The sequence below is a fragment of the Haematobia irritans genome, chromosome 2 (genome assembly GCF_050003625.1).
Source record: "Haematobia irritans isolate KBUSLIRL chromosome 2, ASM5000362v1, whole genome shotgun sequence".
NCBI classification, from domain to species: Eukaryota; Metazoa; Arthropoda; class Insecta; order Diptera; family Muscidae; genus Haematobia; species Haematobia irritans.
In genome coordinates, this window is record NC_134398.1 from 44,685,051 (window position 1) to 44,706,840 (window position 21,790).

Genomic DNA, 21,790 nt, shown 5'->3' on the forward strand with positions numbered 1-21,790 from the left:
TGGCGTCGCTAGTATTAAATGCATATTATTTTTATATAGTACCAACCTTCAAATGATTCGTGTCAAAATTTGACGTCTGCAAGTCAATTAGTTTGTGAGATAGAGCGTCTTTTGTGAAGCAACTTTTGTTATTGTGAAAAAAATAAAAAAAAGGAATTTTGTGTTTTGATAAAATACTGTTTTCTGAAGGTGAAAAATACGGTGGAAGCAAAAACTTTGCTTGATAATGAGTTTCCGGACTCTGTCCCAGGGAAATCAACAATAATGGATTGGTATGCAAAATTCAAGCGTGTTATTCAAAATTCAAAAAAATTCACAAAATGATTTTGAATGACCGTAAAAATTGATCGAGATAGCAGAGGCCTTAAAGATATCAAAGGAACGTGTTGGTCATATCATTCATCAATATTTGCATATGCAGAAGCTCTGTGCAAAATGGGTGCCGCGCGAGCTCACATTTGACCAAAAACAACAATGTGTTGATGATTCTGAGCGGTGTTTGCAGCTGTTAACTCGTAATATACCCGAGTTTTTCCGTCGATATGTGACAATGGATGAAACATGGCTCCATCACTACACTCCTGAGTCCAATCGACAGTCGGCTGAGTAGACAGCGACCGGTGAACCGTCTCCGAAGCGTGGAAAGACTCAAAAGTCCGCTGGCAAAGTAATGGCCTCTGTTTTTTGGGATGCGCATGGAATAATTTTTATCGATTATCTTGAGAAGGGAAAAACCATCAACAGTGACTATTATATGGCGTTATTGGAGCGTTTGAAGGTCAAAATCGCGGCAAAACGGCACCATATGAAGAAGAAAAAAGTGTTGTTCCACCAAGACAACGCACCGTGCCACAAGTCATTGAGAACGATGGCAAAAATTCATGAATTGGGCTTCGAATTGCTTCCCCACCCACCGTATTCTCCAGATCTGGCCCCCAGCGACTTTTTCTTGTTCTCAGACCTCAAAAGGATGCTCGCGCAGGGAAAAAATTAGGCTGCAATGAAGAGGTGATCGCCGAAACTGAGGCCTATTTTGAGGCAAAACTGAAGGAGTCCTACCAAAATGGTATCAAAAAATTGAAAGGTCGTTATAATCGTTGCATCGCTCTTTAAGGGAACTATGTTGAATAATAAAAACGAATTTTGACAAAAAAATGTGTTTTTCTTTGTTAGACCGGGGACTTATCAGCCAATGTGTTACTAACACCATCTACCAGATTTCAGCCGGATCGGATGAAATATGCTTTTCTTAGAGGATCCGCAAGCCAATCTTGGAATCGGTTTATATGGGGGCTATATAGAATTATGGACGGATATGGACCAATTTTTGCATGGTTGTTAGAGACCATATACTAAGGCCATGTACCAAATTTCAGCCAGATCGGATGAAATATGCTTCTCTCTCAGCAAGTCAAATCTGGGGGTCCGTTTATATGGGGGCTATACGTAAATGTGAACCGATATGATCCATTTGCAATACCATCCGACCTACATCAATAACAACTACTTATGCCAAGTTTGAAGTCGATAGCTTGTTTCGTTCGGAAGTCAACGTGATTTAAACAGACGGACGGACGGACATGTTTAGATGGACGTTATGCCACTGAAAATCCAAAAATTATTATGACAAGATTACCCTTTGAAATCCCCATTTAGATTACACCTTCAACATTGTTATATATTTTTATTTATAAATTTATAATTATCTATTTTACGATAAAAAAATACTTAATAAGTCTAATGGGCCTTTTACACTATCTGATCAATAAACATGGAAAAATTCGGAATTATACAACCATTTCAAAAATTTGATAAATTGTTACTAGAAATGTAAGCTAACCAAAAGGAAGGTAAGGTTGTATTAATAAAAAAAGTATTATTTTAAAGAGAAAAATACTTCATAAGTCTTATGGGTCGTTTACACGGTGTGAACAATACAAATATTCTGGATTATCCAGAAATTTCAGAAAATTTAATATGTTTTGTTTTTTGTTAAATATAATTAAATCCCTATGCAGGTAAAATGGTTTTAGGAAAAGAGTTGCTCAATTATTCTTCATCTTCTGGTACATCCAAATTCAAACAGTTAATCCAAAAATGATCCATAGTATGATACAAATGAGGCAAGAAATTGCCAATGGAATGATTCTCATCGGTATAGGTCTAGAAGAGAAAAAATAATATGTCTTACCATATATAGAATTGATTTTGTACAATCAGAACTTACCATTTCTTCGAAAAGAATATCATGGGCTTGCAATACCTTGGCCAACATTAAGGATTGTTGATAATGGACATTATCATCACCCGAACCATGAATAAGCATAAAGTCATGATTACGGAAATTCTCAACCTCTTCCAAAACACTGGTATTCATATATTTCCATAAATTATCTTCAAGGGTGGGTAAGCCCATATAACGTTCCGTATAGATGGTATCATAATATAACCATGAAGTTACCGGTGCTACCGATATGCCACATTGGAATACCCGATCATTATCTTGGGCTAAAGTACGGGCTGTCATATAACCTCCATAACTCCATCCCCAAATACCACAACGTTCGCGATCTACATAGGGTAAATTTGCTTGAAGGAATTTGGTAACAGCTATCTGATCGACCACCTCATATTCTCCCAGATGATTGTTAACAGAGAATAGTAAATCTTTGCCTTTATTGCCAGTACCGCGGCCATCTATCTGCACATAGATAACCTCACGGTTAGTGGTCATGTAGCCTTCAAATCCTACGGTGAAGGCATTGGTAACTCTAACGGAATTGGGTCCTCCATAAACATAAACAATCATGGGATATTTTTTATTTTTATCCAAATTTGGAGGCAACATCAATTTAGCAAATCCAGTAAAACCATCATCCAAAGTTACATTCATATATTGTATTGTGGGTCTAAGTTTTGTTGCCAAACGGTCTCGGAAGACAGTGTTCAATTCCCAATCTTTAATGGCTTGATTAGTTTTGGTTTCGATAACTTTGGTGTAACTGGGATTGGGACCACTACAGGTAACCGTATAATATGAGAAACCTTTACTAAAGGCTGCAGCAGCTGATTTACATTCAGCACCATCTACATCCTTTAAACTGCAAGTTAAACAATCATCATTACTGAACACATGATAGATTGAAGGATCATAATCCAAAGTGGCCTGGTAGAAACTGAAATAGGAAGAAGGCAATTAACGATTTTCCACATTCCGATCAAATCCTCCAACTTACACTTTATCATTGACCTCATCATAGCCATACAATCTCAATACAGTAAAGTTTCCACGTTTCGCAGCCAAATTATCTCCTGTGGCCAAATTCAATTTCCAAACTTGATACCAATTATCGATCCAATAGGTAAACATACAACTATCACTCTGCTTCAGGCATTGAGGATTACCCATTGATACCCAACCCTTGGGTTCTTCAATTCTCTTCACTTCGTGACAATCACCAGTCACACTACACAATTGTAGGGAAGCTATATTCTGACGACGATTCAACCAAGTGATCAATAATTTTTGATCACGAGTCCATGCCACATTTTGTAGAATATGATCATTGCTAACAATATCAATGGGGGCTGTTACAGTGACATAGGTGGGATTTAAGCTCAAGTCGAAAATTCTCAAGGCTACCACAGGATTATTGGTACCAGGTTTGGGATATTTCAAATCCACCTCTTTGGGATATTGGTATTCTGGATTTTCAGCTTCGCCATAAAGGAAATATTTAAAAGTTTCCACCGAGGTATCATTGAAGACACCCACAGCCAAATAACCACCGTCAGGTGCCCACCACATGGCACTGCCACTGCTCAATACTTCCTCTTCATACACCCAATCGGGAATTCCATTATAGACCACACCATTTATGCCATCCGATGTAATGGGCAATTCAATGGAATCATCAAAATGAATGAACACATTATTATTGTAGACATAGGCCAAGCGATCCTTAATTGGAGACCAAGCACAGTATTGCAGTTTTTCACCATTATGGATCTTGATTGATGTCCTGGAAATCAATTGGAAAAGCTGCTTACTTGTTTTTGCTAGATGGAGAACTCCCTACTTACTTGCTTGCTATATCAAATACATCATATTTAGCTATGTATGAATGTCTGAATATTTCCTCCACATCGTAACGTACTAAAATTTTAGTATTATCCGGTGATAAAGTAAATGAGCTACTGCTACTATAGGTATTCTGCGGAGGAACGAAACATAGTATTTGTTATGTGACATGTGACAAAATAAATATCATCGAAGAATTTACCAAAAATTCCGAGGTTACAAATATGCTATCGCTACCTGTAGCTGCATTAAATTTATGGATTGACCTATCGGTATGTGTGTAATAAAGTTCGTCATCTGTAAATACAAAAAATCATTGAAACCGATAAAAAATTTTCATGGACATAACATAATATTTTTTATTAGTTTTTTCATTAATAAAAATGTTCATTAATAGTATGCAAGGTTTCGTTATTTAGTAGACAAATCATAGCTATAAGTTTCCTTATATTTATGAAAAGTTTCATAGTATTTATGAATACATATATTTGGAAAAGTTTTCTTATATTTATGAAATGTTTCATTGTATTTATGAAATTGTTTCGGTGGTGCAATGTTAATGAAAAAAATCTTAAATGGTTTGATGGTTGTCTACACCCATATACCCCAAACACATTTTGCTTCAAGCATATATATTTTTAGGATTGGTCCAAACAAAATATTGTTTGTATTGTTCAATCATATTATGCTTCACCTTAGGAATACACTGGTAGTAAAAAAGTTTCATGAAATTTTCTTTGTGTGGATATATTTTTAAGGCGCCAATTCGTTACTTCCATTATTTTACTTGCAGCATATTCTCTAGGTCTCTGTTTCTAAACACATATATGTTTATAGGCTATTTTCAAATTAATATATGTTTGCATCTAAGCATATTATATTTACAAACATTTTATGTCCCAAATATAATATGTTCTAACATATTAACATATACCTGTGGTCACAACCCTTAACAGCCTAACTCGAGTTAGGACACAATTGAGTTATTAGTACCATCGTATTCAGCGTATCTTTTATTTATTTGCTCTAAATTTTTCATGTTTGTATCTCTTCTAGAAATCTGTAGCAAAGTTTTCCAAAAAACACCTTCTCCTGATTTTCAGTGAAGATTCAAAACTTTAAACTCCTGTACTTTAAACTCCGTCCATCCGTCTGTTGAAATCACGCTAATTTCCGAACGAAACAAGCTATCGACTTGAAACTTGGCACAAGTAGTTGTTATTGATGTAGGTCCATATCGGCCCACTTTTACGTATAGCCCCCATATAAACCGACGCTCAGATTTGGATGGCGAAGCCTCTTGGAGGAGCAAAATTCATCCGATCCGGATGAAATTCGGTACATGGTGTTAGTATATGGTCTGTAACAAACATGCAAAAATTGGTCCACATTGGTCTATAATTATATAGCCCCCATATAAACCGATCCCCAGATTTGGATTGGATTGGATGTACCAAATTTCATCCGATCCGGCTGAAATTTGGTACATGGTGTTAGTATATGGTCTGTAACAACCATGCAAACTTTGGTTCACATTGGTCCATAATTATGCCAAACCATGCCAAAATTGGTCCATATCGGTCTATAGTTATATATAGCCGATCCCCAAAAATAATCTACCAAATCTACCCAAAGAAATTTGTTAGTAGGGACAGCAGAAAGGTCTGCTAAAACAGCAGAAAGTCTGCTGAAAAAGGGACAGCAGTCACTGTTTGCTGAAATAGCAAACATTTCCTGCTATTTATACCCTTCACCACTACTGTGGTACAGGGTATAATAAGTTTGTACATTTGTATGTAACGCCAAGAAATAATTGTCATAGACCCATCTTTTAGTATACCGATCGGCTTAGAATTAAATTCTGAGTCGATTTAGCGATGTCCGTCTGTCTGTCTGCCTGTCCGTCCGTCTGTCTGTATATGTAATTTTGTGCACAAAGTACAGGTCGCAGTTTAAGTCCGATCGTCTTCAAATTTGACATAACGCCATTCTTCGGGTAGAAGACAATCGCAATTGATTTTGGAAAAAATCGGTTCAGATTTATATATAGCTCCCATATATATCTTTCGTCCGATTTGGATTTATATGGCCCCAAAAGCGAGAGTTTTGCCCAGTTTTGATTAAAATTTTGTACAAGGAGTACGTTTAATAGTATCGTTAATTGTGCCAACTTTAGTTGAAATCGGTTCAGATTTAGATGTAGCTCCCATATATATCTTTCGACCGATTTGGACTTATATGGCCCCAAAAGCCAGAGTTTTGCCCTGATTTGCTTCAAATTTTGCACAACAAGTACGTTTAATAGTATCGTTAAGTGTGCTTAATTTGGTTAAAATCGGTTCCGATTAAGATATAGCTCCCATATATATCTTTCGTTTGATTTGGATTTATATGGCCTCAAAAGCCAGAGTTTTGCCCTGAGTTGCTTGAAATTTAGCACAAGGAGTACGTTTTATAGTATCGTTAATTGTGCAAAATTTAGTTGAAGTCGGTTCAGTTTTAGTATAGCTCCCATATATACCATTCGCCCGATTTGGACTAATATGCCCACAGAGGGAAAAGTGTTACTCTGATTTACGTGAAATTTTGCAGACGGAGTAGAATTGAACTTGAAACTTTGCACAGGCAGTAGAATTAAGATTCTGCATATGCGTGTTTATTTTGGTTGAAATCGGTTCAGATTTTGATAGCTCCCATATATATCTTTCGCCCGATTTTCCGTCATATGACCACAGAGGTCAAAGTTGTTATCCGATTTACGTGAAATTTTGCACAGGGAGTAGATTCAACATAGTAACTATGCATGTGAAATTTGATTGCAATCGGTTCAGATTTCGATATAGATTCCATATATACGTTTTTCCTATTTAGGCAAAACTGGCCGAAATACCTACATTTTCCTTATCAAATCGCCACTGCCAAGTCGAAAACTTATCAAAATGACTCAAATTTTCCTATTACTCTATTACACATCTATCGACCGATAAATCATAAATACACTTTTGCGAAGTTGCCTCAAAATTGGTTCATATTTAAATGTTTCCTATATTTTTTTACTAACATTGTGTTCCACCTCTGCGCATTAGACGACTTAAATGTAAAATCTATAAGTATTGCAGAACTCTATACAGATCTGCTCAGATTTACAGAATATATGTGTATGGATTCATATAGCATCCAACACATTGGACGGATTTGATATGGTATCGAAAATGTGGACTTACAAAGTGGTGAAGGGTATAATATAGTCGGCCCCGCCCGACTTTAGACTTTCCTTACTTGTTTTTAAGCTCGATTACACTAAAACATGTTTTATTTTGGCTAAAACAAATAAAAATGTCAACTTAACATAATTAACACAATATTTTATAAATATCTATAGTATTTGACCAAAAATCTGAATATTTATCGAATTGAGGCATAACAGCAAACAAAATGTTTGCTGATCGTATTTAGGAGCTTGTAAGTATATTACAGTGCAAAAATATACCAAAAACTACTTTTGGTTCTTAAATAGGCTTTGGGGAAAATTTTATAACCTAAAAATTTTATAAATTGTTGTTCATTACGCCCTGAAGTACAAAAATCATCGACTGCTGTTTTTAGCAGACTTTTTCTATGAGTGTATAGAAAATTTTGTCATAATTTTATTGCTATACAAAATTTTGTCAAGATTTTATTTCTATAGAAAATTTTTCAAACTGAATTATTTACGTATTTAATCGGTCTTTTTTTGTTTAATATATACCCCGTATGGACTAACTTACAATTGAGAACACGGTGTTAAGAAGTTTTAAGATACATTGCCTTCGGTAAGTGTTACCGCAACCCAAGTAATTCGATTGTGGATGACACTCTTTAGTGCAAGTTTCTATGCAATCCATGGTGGAGGGTACATAAGATTCGGGCTGGCCGAACTGACGGCCGTATATACTTGTTTTCTTTCATCCTAATGCTAGCAAATTTAATCTACCATTATAAAAATAATATTCTGAAGGTGCTAGATTCTACACCAAACCAAAAAATCCGTAGTTAAACTAACGCTAAATGTAACTTATATTTATTACAAAAAAATATTTGTTTGTAGTTAAATTTTATTAATTTTTCGAAATATTCCATTGCCCAATGAAATTTTCATTTTTTAAGTGTATCTAAAGCATTTTATGAATGAAATTAAAAGAAAATTTTCGTATTATACCCAAAAATAGTAAAAACAAATATATACAGAAGTAAGTTCGGCCGGGCCGAATCTTAAATACCAACCACCATGAATCAAATGTAATAGTTTCCATTGAAAACTCTTCGTTCTAGCGAGTTGATAATATATAAAATTTTAGCGGGGTTTGATGACAGATATTCTCCTAAGCAGTCCAGTTCAAGCAATACGCATCCCGAAAAGAAATTTAAAGATTCTACCTATAAAGACTAGATCAGATTCTGGATTTATAGGAACCATTTTTGTTTGAGTTTTACAGGAATCGCAAACATCTCGTGTAGGTGTGCAAGAAAATGAAGGTAAATTTCGAACCGCAGACCATGTACTTTGTAAGCCAACACACTAACCACTGAGCTATGTACCTGTTATGGTCATCAATAGATAATTATCCGTATAAGTTATATTTATATAGCATAGCTTGTGGCGCCCACGAACCGAATAAACAAAGTTTATTTAACAGAAACAAACATTTAGTTTGGGTCGTGGTTTCGATCCCTGCTTCGACCAAAGTTTTTTTACATATATTCCAGATATGTTCGGAAGATTCCAAAAAAATGTTGAACATTACATTGAACTATATTAAATTTTGAACTGTAAAATGTGTCTTATTAAAGACCTAAAGTCAGAAAAGAACAGTGTTTGATATAAACGAAATGGACTGTGTTGTTGTTTCAAAAATATTTTTTTGTTATTGAAAAAATAAAAATTTTGTAACAAACGATTTTTTTTGCCGATAAAAGTTTAAAATTTTCGAAGCAATTCAAAAAACTGTAACAAAAGAAAAACGTTTTCGGTACACGTTTTCCAAACGTTTTTTTTTTTTTCTTTGCGTGCAGAAGTTTCTACGCAATCCATGGTGATACATAAGATTCGGCCTGGCCGAACTTAAGGCCCTATATACTTGTTCTTTTTTAAAAATTGCCGATTTTGAGATGAGAAGAACTCATACGCTACGTGACCAAAATGGCCGATAAAAGCTTAAAACCTATGCCTTATTGATGCTCTATAGGAAACAAGTCTAGAAACAAAAGGTACTTTTCTCGAAAAAAAAAATTGTCAAAACGATGTATTTTTTCGAAATTCCAAATTGTGGAGTCTACAACTTTTAACCTAAAGCACATCCGCACGATCCGCCCAAATACGAACCTTGTAGGTTCAACATACTGACCCCACTTTGTTAAAATTTAGCACAAAAATAAATTGTGGGGCTCATGTCTCGCAAACTAAAGGGTGATTTGTTAAGAGCTTGATAACTTTAAAAAAAAAAACGCATAAAATTTGCAAAATCTCATCGGTTCTTTATTTGAAACGTTCGATTGGTCCATGACATTTACTTTTTGAAGATAATTTCATTTAAATGTTGACCGCGGCTGCGTCTTAGGTGGTCCATTCGGAAAGTCCAATTTTGGGCAACTTTTTCGAGCATTTCGGCCGGAATAGCCCGAATTTCTTCGGAAATGTTGTCTTCCAAAGCTGGAATAGTTGCTGGCTTATTTCTGTAGACTTTAGACTTGACGTAGCCCCACAAAAAATAGTCTAAAGGCGTCAAATCGCATGATCTTGGTGGCCAACTTACCGGTCCATTTCTTGAGATGAATTGTTCTCCGAAGTTTTCCCTCAAAATGGCCATAGAATCGCGAGCTGTGTGGCATGTAGCGCCATCTTGTTGAAACCACATGTCAACCAAGTTCAGTTCTTCCATTTTTGGCAACAAAAAGTTTGTTACCATCGAACGATAGCGATCGCCATTCACCGTAACGTTGCGTCCAACAGCATCTTTGAAAAAATACGGTCCAATGATTCCACCAGCGTACAAACCACACCAAACAGTGCATTTTTCGGGATGCATGGGCAGTTCTTGAACGGCTTCTGGTTGCTCTTCACTCCAAATGCGGCAATTTTGCTTATTTACGTAGCCATTCAACCAGAAATGAGCCTCATCGCTGAACAAAATTTGTCGATAAAAAAGCGGATTTTCTGCCACTGATTTTGGTAATAAAATTCAATGATTTGCAAGCGTTGCTCGTTAGTAAGTCTATTCATGATGAAATGTCAAAGCATACTGAGCATCTTTCTCTTTGACACCATGTCTGAAATCCCACGTGATCTGTCAAATACTAATGCATGAAAATCCTAACCTCAAAAGAATCACCCTTTATAAAAGATATTCGCACAAGCACGCGAACTTTGGAGGAATTTATAAGTTCTATGCAGCAAAGAAAAAATCATCGAAGTCGTTTCATAAATGCTAAAACAAAATTACATACTTCCGAGGTGACCAACTTTCAACGCCTACATATCAGCCCGTGCAAACGTAAAGGAAAACAGGTCAGGGCATACAAAGAAAAATTATGTTGATATCTTTATCGGTTCAAAAGTTGCAGAATTATTTCCAAAAAAGCGATTTGGAACCACTGTGCCACGGACAATAAAGTTTGTAAGGAAAAACACTAACAACTGGGTCACACAGCCGTAATTGTCATCAACACATAAATCTCTTTATGACCATCAATGCACAAACAACGCATACAGTCAAGCAATTCTATTTATGTTACACACTTTTGTGCGCACACAAACCCATGTAAAGAAACTTTATTTAAAAGAAACACACCCATTAATTTCGAAAAATCACTAGTAAAATCCACAAATTTCTTGAAATTACCAATTCCCGGAAAAACTCCCCAAATTGGAGAAAATCCGCATTACTAGCAATACCACCGTGGTGCAATGGTTAGCATGCCCGCCACGACCGTGTGTATGGGTCGTGGGTTCTATTCCTGCTACGACCGAACACCAAAAAGTTTTTCAACGGTGGATTATCCCACCTCAGTAATGCTGGTGACATTTCTGAGGGTTTCAAAGCTTCTCTAAGTGGTTTCACTGCAATGTGGAACGCCGTTCGGACTCGGCTATAAAAAGGAGGTCCCTTGTCATTGAGCTTAACATGGAATCGGGCAGCACTCAGTGATAAGAGAGAAGTTCACCAATGTGGTATCACAATGGACTGAATAGTCTAAGTGAGCCTGATACATCGGGCTGCCACCTAACCTATTTAAACTAACCTACTTGCAATACTGGTTCGTATTTTTTTCGTTGATCAAGACAATGTCCCACACTGAAAAAAATTTTGACGTGAGACCAAAGATTTCATGTCCTTAAAACTCGAATGTGAATTTTGCTTAGCATAAAAGACGCATTTCTCTGATATAAAGGGGTTTTCCTTGTCCACAATTCAATAAACTTTTCAATGAAGTCGTTTTGTCCTTATAACACATGAAGAAAAAATTTGAAAAAAAAAATTAAAATTTGTTTCAAGTACGCAAAACTCAAATTTAAAAGAGGATTGTGTCTTAAATGCGTCCTTACATCAATTCTTCGCTTTTTTAGGGTTCGGAATCAATACGAAAATCATTAGTGTAAGGGCAAAATCTTTGGAACCGGGCATGATTTTTTTCAGTGGATCAAGTACACACACCCAAAGAGAAATTTCTTTCCTCCGGAAGGAAATCATAAACAAACGAAAATTTTATTTGTTATAAATTAATTATTCAAGGGCAAATAAATCCGAATTTGTGAGAAGCGTTGCAATAATTGTCTCTAATATTTTTTCATTTCGTTCCTCAGAAAAGAAAACTATTCTTTCAGTGTACCTCCTACAAGAATAAATTTAATAACTTTATTTTGTTAAACCCCCCTCTGATGTCACTATTATATTGATAGTAATCCCTTAACTATCACTGAAAGACCTATTGTTAGGCTAGTAGTTTATAGGAAATTTCAAGTAATAAGATAAACGTCAACTTAAGACACTTAGGCTTAGATTACTTGGAATATTTATACAGAAGTTTATTTACAATTTTATTAAATAAATAACAACAAAATATTGTTGCCGGTAAGAATAATGCTTTTACGATAAAGGTTATTGACTATAAAGCTTAAAGTGTCAACGATCTGATTTAAAGTCAATTTATTAGTCAAATGTATATGTTCCAAACATGATGTGTATCGACACCACGGTTGCCACAGTTGGTAGAATTCTACCAAAATGGTCGATTTTTTACTGTTTGGTAGATTGGTAGATTTCTCAATGTTTTGATAGATTTTGCAAAATATTCCTCTCCAATTAAGATGGACTTCAAAATTTTGGAAAAATTTTCTACAGACACAAAATTTTAGAAAAATTTTCTTTGGAAATAAAATTTTGCAAAAATTTTTTATAGAAAAAAAAATTCATAAATATATATAAAAATATCATAAATATATATAAAAATTTCATAAATATATATAGAACATTTCTTTCGAATAAAAAACCATTTAGAAATATTTTCTGTAAAAATAAAATTTTGCAAAAATTTTCTTTACAAAAAAATTGCGTAAATTTTCTATAGAAATAAAATGTTAACAAAATGTTCAATAAAAAAATTATTTCGAATAAGAAACCATTTTTTATACTAACCACAAAAAATGTTGATCAACAACTTCAGAATAAATTTTTTTTTGGTACATTTTTGGTAAAATTGTGGTAGATTATTTTTGGCACGAGTGGCAACCGTGATTTACACACGTTACGGTTTTTGTTGGTAATTTGTCAATGGAAAACAAAAATTTAAAAGAGTGTTACTTTTCTTCACATTAACTAAATTGAATAGTAAAACATATGTGAGCTTTAAATATATGACAATCTAATATCAATAGTGTAGTCCTATTGATCTAATATCTATAGGACTACTCTACAAAGTCAATATTTTTTTTTTTTGCGTAAATAAAAAACACAATATTTTATGTGTGCGAATTTGTATAAAAATGCGCCTCTTATACTCATAGAACAAAAACAGAAATAATGACAACTTTTCGTAATGATCAAAGTAGAAAATCGACTTTTTCTCAAATAAATGGGAAAGTCAATGTCGAGTTTTCGTTATATTCAAAACTAATATAATTTGGAAAATTGGGTCAAAATCAAAAAAACGTGGCTTAACCAAAAAATCGACTTTGAATTGAAAAGAGAATGAATCGTAGCCACGGTTACCACAGTTGGTAGAATTCTACCAAATATCAAAAATTTTTACTGTTTGGTAGATTGGTAGAATTCTTAGTGTTTTGGTAAATTTTGAGATATATTGCTCTCTAAAAATTTTCTATAGAAATAAAATTTTGGCAAAATTTTCTATAGAAATAAAATTTTGGCAAAATTTTCTATAGAAATAAAATTTTGGCAAAATTTTCTATAGAAATAAAATTTTTGGCAAAATTTTCTATAAAAATAAAATTTTGACAAATTTTTTATAGAAATTAAATTTTGGCAAAATTTTCTATAGAAATAAAATGTTGACAAAAATTTCTATAAAAATAAAATTTTGGCAAAATTTTCTATAGAAATAAAATGTTGGCAACATTTTCTATTGAAATAAAATTTTGGCAAAATTTTCTACACACAGAAAAAATTTCAATAAAATTTTTCCAATTAAAGTCTTAATTGAGTTTTAAAAAATATGCAATTAATTGATTCAACAAATTTTTTAATTGAAACAAAAATTAATCACACACAAAAAAAAATTTCTGATTCAATCACGAAATTAATTGATCCAATTAATTTTTTAATTGATTTGTCTTCAATCACGAAAATTATAGTATCAATCACAGTTTTAATTGGGCATAGAAAAAATTCTTGATCAAACAATTAATTGATTTCATTAGCAAATTTCAATTAAATATTTAATTGATGTTGATCGCAAAACTCAATTCATTTTTTAATTAAAAAGAGGAACTATGTCCAATTACATTCTGAATTGGCTTAGAGTTTTTATTTGGATTAACAATTGATTGTTTGAAATACATTTTTAATTAAAAATTAAAAAAATGTTCATCACTTCCGAATTTGATTAAAAAGTTAATTGTATCAATTAATTTTTTAATTAAAAATTTTTAAATTTTCAATCATTGACTTAATTAAGTTATTGTTTCTATCTTTATTAAAAAGTTAATTGTATCAATTAATTTATTAATTGAAAAATTTTCAATTTTCATTAACTTTTTAATTGAAAATATTTAGGTGATATTTTTTTCTGTGCACACAAATTAATAGTATCAATTAATTTATTAATTGTATCAATTAACTTTTTAATTGATGCTATCATTTCTGTGATTGAAGACATTTCAATTAAAAAATTAATTGAATCAATGAATTTCGTTATTGAATCAGAATTTTTTTTTTTGTATGTGGAAATAAAATTTTGGCAAAATTTTCTATAGAAATGAAATGTTGGCAAAATTTTTACAAAATTGTATATAGAAGATTTTTTTGTTTGATAGTTTTTTGGTAAAATTTTCTCCAAATGTTGGTAGATTATTTTTGAATCGAGTGGCAACCGTGGACGTAGCCCCTTTTATAATAACAACCATTTCCTATTTTCGTACCCAGCAAAAAAAAGAGCTTCCAAAAGTAGTTTGGATTCCCAATCTGTGATCCGGAAGTAGTGCAAACTTGGATCATGTCCATCGTTTTTTTTTTTTATTTTCGGCATATATTTTCGTATAGATATATTTTTCCATAAAAAATCAACAAAAAAAATTAAAAATTATCGTTTTACAAAACCTTCTCAAAAGAACTTCCATGGAAGCGAAAAAGTCAAACGGCACAGGTTCAAATCCCAGCGGGGATAAAATAATTTTTATTATTATTATTATTTACTTTTTTATAATTTTCTATTTTTTTTTATTTTTATTAGTTTTCTATATATATTTTTTTTTTTTTTTTTGTAAAATTTATTTGTCCAAAATTTGCACTTAAAATAGCTTGATTGCGTTCTTTCTGATACTGCATCGGAAGTAGAAAAAAATCATTGGGGGATCCCAAGATGCGCTTTAGAAGAAATGTTTCTGCACTTGTCCAAAAGGACTGCATCGGAAGTTGAAAAACACTCGATGGGGGATTCTGGGATGGGCTTTAAAAGAAATGTTTGTGGAACAACTTCCAATTTTTTTTGCTGGGTATTTCCATACGAATTAAGGATTTTGTCTCGTTATGACTAAAGAATGAACCCACCAATATCGAGGAATAGTGCGGTATTTTCTCATAAAGGATGATACGGTCAAAATTTGGTCAACGGAAAACGCGTGTAAATCGGTGAAATCGTTTATTTAAAAAATCAAATTAAATTTCTTTTTCAAATTCAATTAGTATAAAATTCAGGAAAAATATTCAGTTAGGCTTTCGCTTTTCCAAATCCGAATTGTCGGGCCTCACGCTTGACACCTGCCATCAGATTTTGTACAGCCACCTTGTCCACCTTCTTCGCCGCAGAAAGCCAGTTTGCCTTGAACTGCTGCTCGTCCTTAGCAGTTTTTGGTCTTCTTTAGGTTCCGCTTGACAATAGCCCAGTATTTCTCAATTGGGCGGAGCTCTGGCATGTTGGGAGGGTTCTTGTCCTTGGGAACCACCTGCACGTTGTTGGCGGCGTACCACTCCATGGCCATTTTACCGTAATGGCTAGATGCCAAATCCGGCCAAAACAGTACGGAACAACCGTGTTTCTTCAGGAAAGGCAGCAGACGTTTATTGAAACACTCTTCTCCTGTCCCGGAAGCTGCTTGTAGTCGGCTTTGACGTAGATTTCGTCGTCCATTACCACGCAGTCAAACTTCGTCAGCATCGTCGTGTACAGCCTCCGGGATCGCGCTTTGGCCGTCGTATTTTGTTTATCATCGCGATTTGGAGTCACTACCTTCTTGTAAGTCGATAGTCCGGCTCGTTTTTTGGCTCGATGCACGGTTGTAGACGACACCCAGCTTATTTGCGGCATCTCGGAGAGAGAGGTTAGGGTTTCGCTTAAAACTACCGGCAACTCTCTTTGTCGTCTAAGCGGCTTCCGGTTTTCGATTTCTCCCCGATCCAGACTTCCTGGCTGTCGACAAACGTACCCCAAACACTTTAATTACATTTGTAACGGTTTATTTGGCAACTTTTAGCGACTTTGGCCGCTTTGCGTGCGAGTAGCTTGGATTTTCGCGATGCGCGAGCAAAATTTTGATACGCTGCTCTTCTTGCTTTGGCGGCATTTTGACAACTGAAGAGTGAATTCCAAAATCAAAATAGGAGCAACATCCTACACACACACACCTTCAAAATGAGGGGTGTTCAGGTTTTTTAAATGCAAAATTGAAAGAAATACGTCAAGTTTATATTGACCAAATTTTGACCGTATCACCCTTTATCAAGCCTGTGAGAAGTGTAAGCCAGTGATGGGTACCCTGATTGTGAAGTTATCCAACTTAAATATTGACAGTGAGTATTACTAAGGGTAATTCTACGAGTGATTGTTGGTTTCTGCCAGTTTCCTTTGGGCAAGCTTATAAATAATTTTTATGTTTACTATATTCCAATGCATTATATTTGAAATTTAATACAATTTGAACCCAGGAAGTACACATGTTTATTCTCTTAGTTACATTTAATATTTTAATTTTTCATCCCTGCAAGAGATTATCACGATTGAATTCCTTCGCGAATAACTTTATTTCCTTGTACACAAAAAATGAACTGTCACTGGAATAAATCTGTCAGCTGTCAGAAGAGCGGTTTAGATATTATAGTTAACTGAAGTTGGTTGCAATGTATATCAGCCACACTGGATATGTAACCTTTGGATTGGTTTATTTAGACCCCATTGAAATAACAATTTTTTAAACTATTCAAACGATTTTTAATATTTTAATAATATTAACAAAACCCAATAATGGCAAATGTTCTTTTTGATAGCCCTGTATAATTTTGCAGGCAATTTTAATTTAATTTTTAAAAATTTATGGCATCTTATAATGTATTACTAACATAGATGATTTGGTGTCGTTTTTCGATTAGTACATCAAAGGTCATCTTCAACATGATGTTGAAAATACCATAATTCAATATATTATCTTCAAGTAACATTCATCTCCAATACGCCCACATTATGTATTGTCAAATTTCAATTTACCTTAAGGTCATTAATGGTGTCTTAATTTAACATATCATGTATATTCATTTATTAGCAACAATTGGTCATTTTGCATGGAGAGAGAGAGAGAAAAGTCAAATTTTAAATATTTTTAAAATGTATAAAACTCCCTTTCAAAATTGAATTTTATGAAACGAAAATCAAAGAAACGACCCTCCACAAAATTGATAAGATCGTTTATCTACACCATGTAAACAGTTACTAACCCAACTTTAATGGCATTTGAGCTGTCAAAGTATTTTTCTCACTCTCTAATAATCAACGTCTCAGAGATAACAAATGTTTAACTACGCGTGTAATTGCAAACAGCACAAACATTAAGAGACGGTCTTCCTTTGTTAGCTCAACTAGTATGTCATTGTTCCATGGTCTATTCTATGACATTTTTATTAGCGCTCTGAACTTTCTTTGCAGAATTTAATAGCGGAAAGACGAAAATAATAAAACAAACAGCGTTGCCTTTCCATTTTCAGTTAAAAGTCAATAATTGGTGCATGAAAGAGGAAATTTAAACGACAGCTTTCAAAGTGGAAACTGAATATAAAAGTCAGTATACATGGTTGAACGCCACATGGTGGAGATGAATTTTGAGCTTTAGTTCGTTACCAGCAAAGAAAAAGCCGTCGTCAAAAAGTAATGAAAATGTTCTTATTTGGCATCCGGAGGTTAGACAAAATTGGCACACACACCTACACCACTTACAGACCTAAAATACCTCTAGATTTTGAATTTGGGAAAATCGTATAAAAAATGGGATGTTTAGACTCTCAAGAGGTGAAATCGGGGAATATGAGAGGAATACCAAGACATTTACCGAAACACACCATCTTCGGCACACTTATGTGTAGACCTAAAATATCTCTAGATTTCCTATTTCAGGCAAATCGAATACAAATTGCCGTTTCTAGAAGCCCCAGAAGTCAAATCAGGAGATCGGTCAATACGGGGGCTATACCGAAATATGGACCGATGCACACCATCTTCGGCTTACTTGCTTATGAACCCAAAACATTTCTAGATTTTGAATTTCAGGCAAATCTGATACAAATTCGGATATCTAGACGCTCAAGAAATCAAATCGGACCATCGTGCTATATGGGGGCTATACAAAACAACGGACCGATTCACACCATATTCGGCACCCTTTTTTATGGACACAAAATCACAGTTACCACAGTTGGTGGAATTCTAGCACAAATGGTAAATTTTGCCAAATAGTCCTCACCAACAAAATTTTGACAAAATTTTCTATTGAAATAAAATTTTGACAACATTTTCCAAAAAAATTTTTGACAAAATTTTCTATAGAAGTTTTATATTGACAAAATTCTCTAAAGAAATAAAATTTTGACAGCATTTTTCATAGAAAAAAAATTGACAAAATTTGACATATATTGATAATATTGACAAACTTTCTTATAGAAATAAAATTTTGACAACATTCTCTATAGAAATAAAATATTGAGAAAATCGTCTATGGAAACACAATTTCGACAAAATTTTCTATAGAAATAAAATTTTGACAAAATTTTCTATAGAAATAAAATTTTGATAAAATTTTCTATAGAAATAAAATTTTCCATTTGTTTTGTTTTGTTATTGTTGGTTTTGTTCTTTAAGCATTGTTGTTGTTTTTTTATTTCAGCTTAAAACCATACATTGACTAAACTACAAGAGTAGCTTAACCAACAGAGGAAAAGAATGTTTGTCAAATTTATTTGGGCAAAGCCCTATAGACTGCAAGATGGTTGGATGGACGCACGTTTCGGAATTACCACATTCCTCATCAGCATCCTCTACTTGCAGCAAAACTATCAACCAATTATCAGAATAAATTCAGGCAGTTTATTAAACCCAACAAAAACCACACTTGAACCCTCCGAAAAAAGGTTTTACATTGATAGCCGGTTTATGCCAAATAAATTCGAAACAAACATATCTCTTTTCCTATGCCACTGTCAAATCATCGATTTGAATTCACATGGCTGGGTTTATTTTGAGCGTGCCTCCTCTTCTTTTTCCATTTGTTTTGTTTTGTTATTGTTGGTTTTGTTCTTTAAGCATTGTTGTTGTTTTTTTATTTCAGCTTAAAACCATACATTGACTAAACTACAAGAGTAGCTTAACCAACAGAGGAAAAGAATGTTTGTCAAATTTATTTGGGCAAAGCCCTATAGACTGCAAGATGGTTGGATGGACGCACGTTTCGGAATTACCACATTCCTCATCAGCATCCTCTACTTGCAGCAAAACTATCAACCAATTATCAGAATAAATTCAGGCAGTTTATTAAACCCAACAAAAACCACACTTGAACCCTCCGAAAAAAGGTTTTACACTGATAGCCGGCTTATGCCGAAATAAATTCGTACAAACATCTCTCTTTTCCTTTGCCACCGTCAAATCATCGATTTGAGTGTTGGTGAAGCTACACTTGTAGTTTAGTCAATGTATGGTTTTAAGCTGAAAAAAACAACAATGAAATAAAATTTTGATAAAATTTTCTATAGAAATAAAATGTTGACAAAAATTTCTATAGAAATAAAATTTTCTATAGAAATAAAATTTTGACAAAATTTCCTTCGGAAATAAAATTTATATAAAATTTTCTATAGAAATAAAATTTTGACAAAATTTTCTATAGAAATAAAAATTTGACAAAATTTTCTATAGAAATAAAGTTTTGACAAAAATTTCTATAGAAATACAATTTTGACAAAATTTTCTATAGAAATAAAATTTTGATAAGATGTTCTATAGAAATAAAATTTTGATAAAATTTTCTATAGAAATAAAATTTTGACAAAATTTTCTATAGAAATAAAATTTTGACAAAATTTTTTATAGAAATAAAATGTTGACAAAATTTTCTATAGAAATAAAATTTTGATTAAATTTTCTATAGAAATAAAATTTTGATAAGATGTTCTATAGAAATAAAATTTTGATAAAATGTTCTGTAGAAATAAAATTTTGACAAAATTTTCAATAGAAATAAAATTTTGACAAAATTTTCTATAGATATAAAATTTTGACAAAATTTTCTATAGAAATACAATTTTGACAAAATTTTGTATAGAAATAAAATTTTGATAACATTTTCTATAGAAGTAAAATTTTGACATAATTTTCTATAGAAATAAAATTTTGAAAAAATTTTCTATAGAAATAAAATGTTGACAAAATTTTCTATAGAAATAAAATTTTGACAAAATTTTCTATAGAAATAAAATTTTGACAAAATTTTCTATTAAAATAAAATTTTGAAAAAAATTCTATAGAAATAAAATTTTGACAAAATTTTCTGTAGAAATAAAGTTTTGAGAAATTTTTTTATTGAAATAAAATTTTGACAAAATTTTCTATAGAAATAAAAGTTTGATAAAATTTTCCATAAAAATAAAATTTTGAAAAAAATTTCTGTAGAAAAAATTTTGATTTTTTTTTTAAATTTTCACAAAATTTTTTATAGAAATAAAATTTTGACAAAATCTTCTATATAAATAAAACTTTGACAAAATCTTCTAAAAAAATAAAATTTTGACAACATTTTCTACAGAAATAAATTTTTTTAACAAAATTTTCTATAGAAATAAATTTTGACAAAATTTTCTATAGAAATAAAATTTTAACATTTTCTATAGAAAAAAAGATTGGAAAATTTGACGATTCAAGATGAAGGAAACCAACTGAGACTAAATTGGTACCAAAAACCAACGGCTTCGGGGCGATTGCTTAATTTTTACTCTAAGCACAATAAACGTATAATAATCAATACCGCGACAAAGTTCATACGAAGGATATTTAATATTAGTGATCCAGAATTTAATTCTGAAAATGAAGATAAAATTGAACGAATTCTCCAAGACAACAATTTCCCACAGCGAACGATATTTCAACTTTTATCGAAAGTAAAAGCCAACCAGCATAACAACCAAAAATTGACTAATGATAAGGATTCAAAATTATACAAACCAGTGACGTATATACCAAACTTCTCCGAGAGACTGTGCAAGTCTAATATATACAATAAAGAAAATACCAACTCGCGTTAAAAACTACTAATACAGTAAACGGATTATTTAGTAAAACCAAAACAAAAATTAAGAATGAAGACCAACATAACGTAATATATAAGATAAAATGCAACGGTGACAAATCCAACTTATGCCAAAAGACATATATTGGTACAACAATGACAAAATTAAAAACAAGATTGTCTTCACATAAATCGGATTTTAAAACAACAGACAAGCCAATGGAACAAAAAACAGCACTTGCGGCCCACTGTACTTTGACTGGTCACAAACTTAACTTAAACGACATAGAAATCCTAAGCAAGGAAAACAACTACACCCTCACAAAAAATCGCTTCTGTAACATATACTCCCAAACATATTTTGCTTCAAGCATATACATTTTTGGGTATTGCCCAAACATTTATATGTTTGATCTCTTCCAATATATAATATGTTTGAAAGCATATTGGTCTAAACA

The 21,790-nt window shown here is 32.8% G+C and overlaps 1 protein-coding gene across 1 annotated transcript in view; it reads right to left on the reverse strand.

Annotated features, from left to right (window-relative positions):
* Window positions 1–1,651: 1,651 nt before the first annotated feature.
* LOC142224120 (venom dipeptidyl peptidase 4) overlaps window positions 1,652–21,790 on the reverse strand; it is a 33,663-nt gene continuing 13,524 nt past the window's right edge. Inside the window, exons 2-6 of the mRNA XM_075293911.1 lie at window positions 4,284–4,378; window positions 4,084–4,214; window positions 3,237–4,022; window positions 2,228–3,176; window positions 1,652–2,163 (exon numbers count right to left, since the gene is read on the reverse strand). Of these exons, the coding sequence (XP_075150026.1) occupies window positions 2,050–2,163; window positions 2,228–3,176; window positions 3,237–4,022; window positions 4,084–4,214; window positions 4,284–4,378 (2,075 nt within the window). The 3' untranslated portion in view covers window positions 1,652–2,049. The remainder of the gene's footprint in view (window positions 2,164–2,227; window positions 3,177–3,236; window positions 4,023–4,083; window positions 4,215–4,283; window positions 4,379–21,790) is intronic.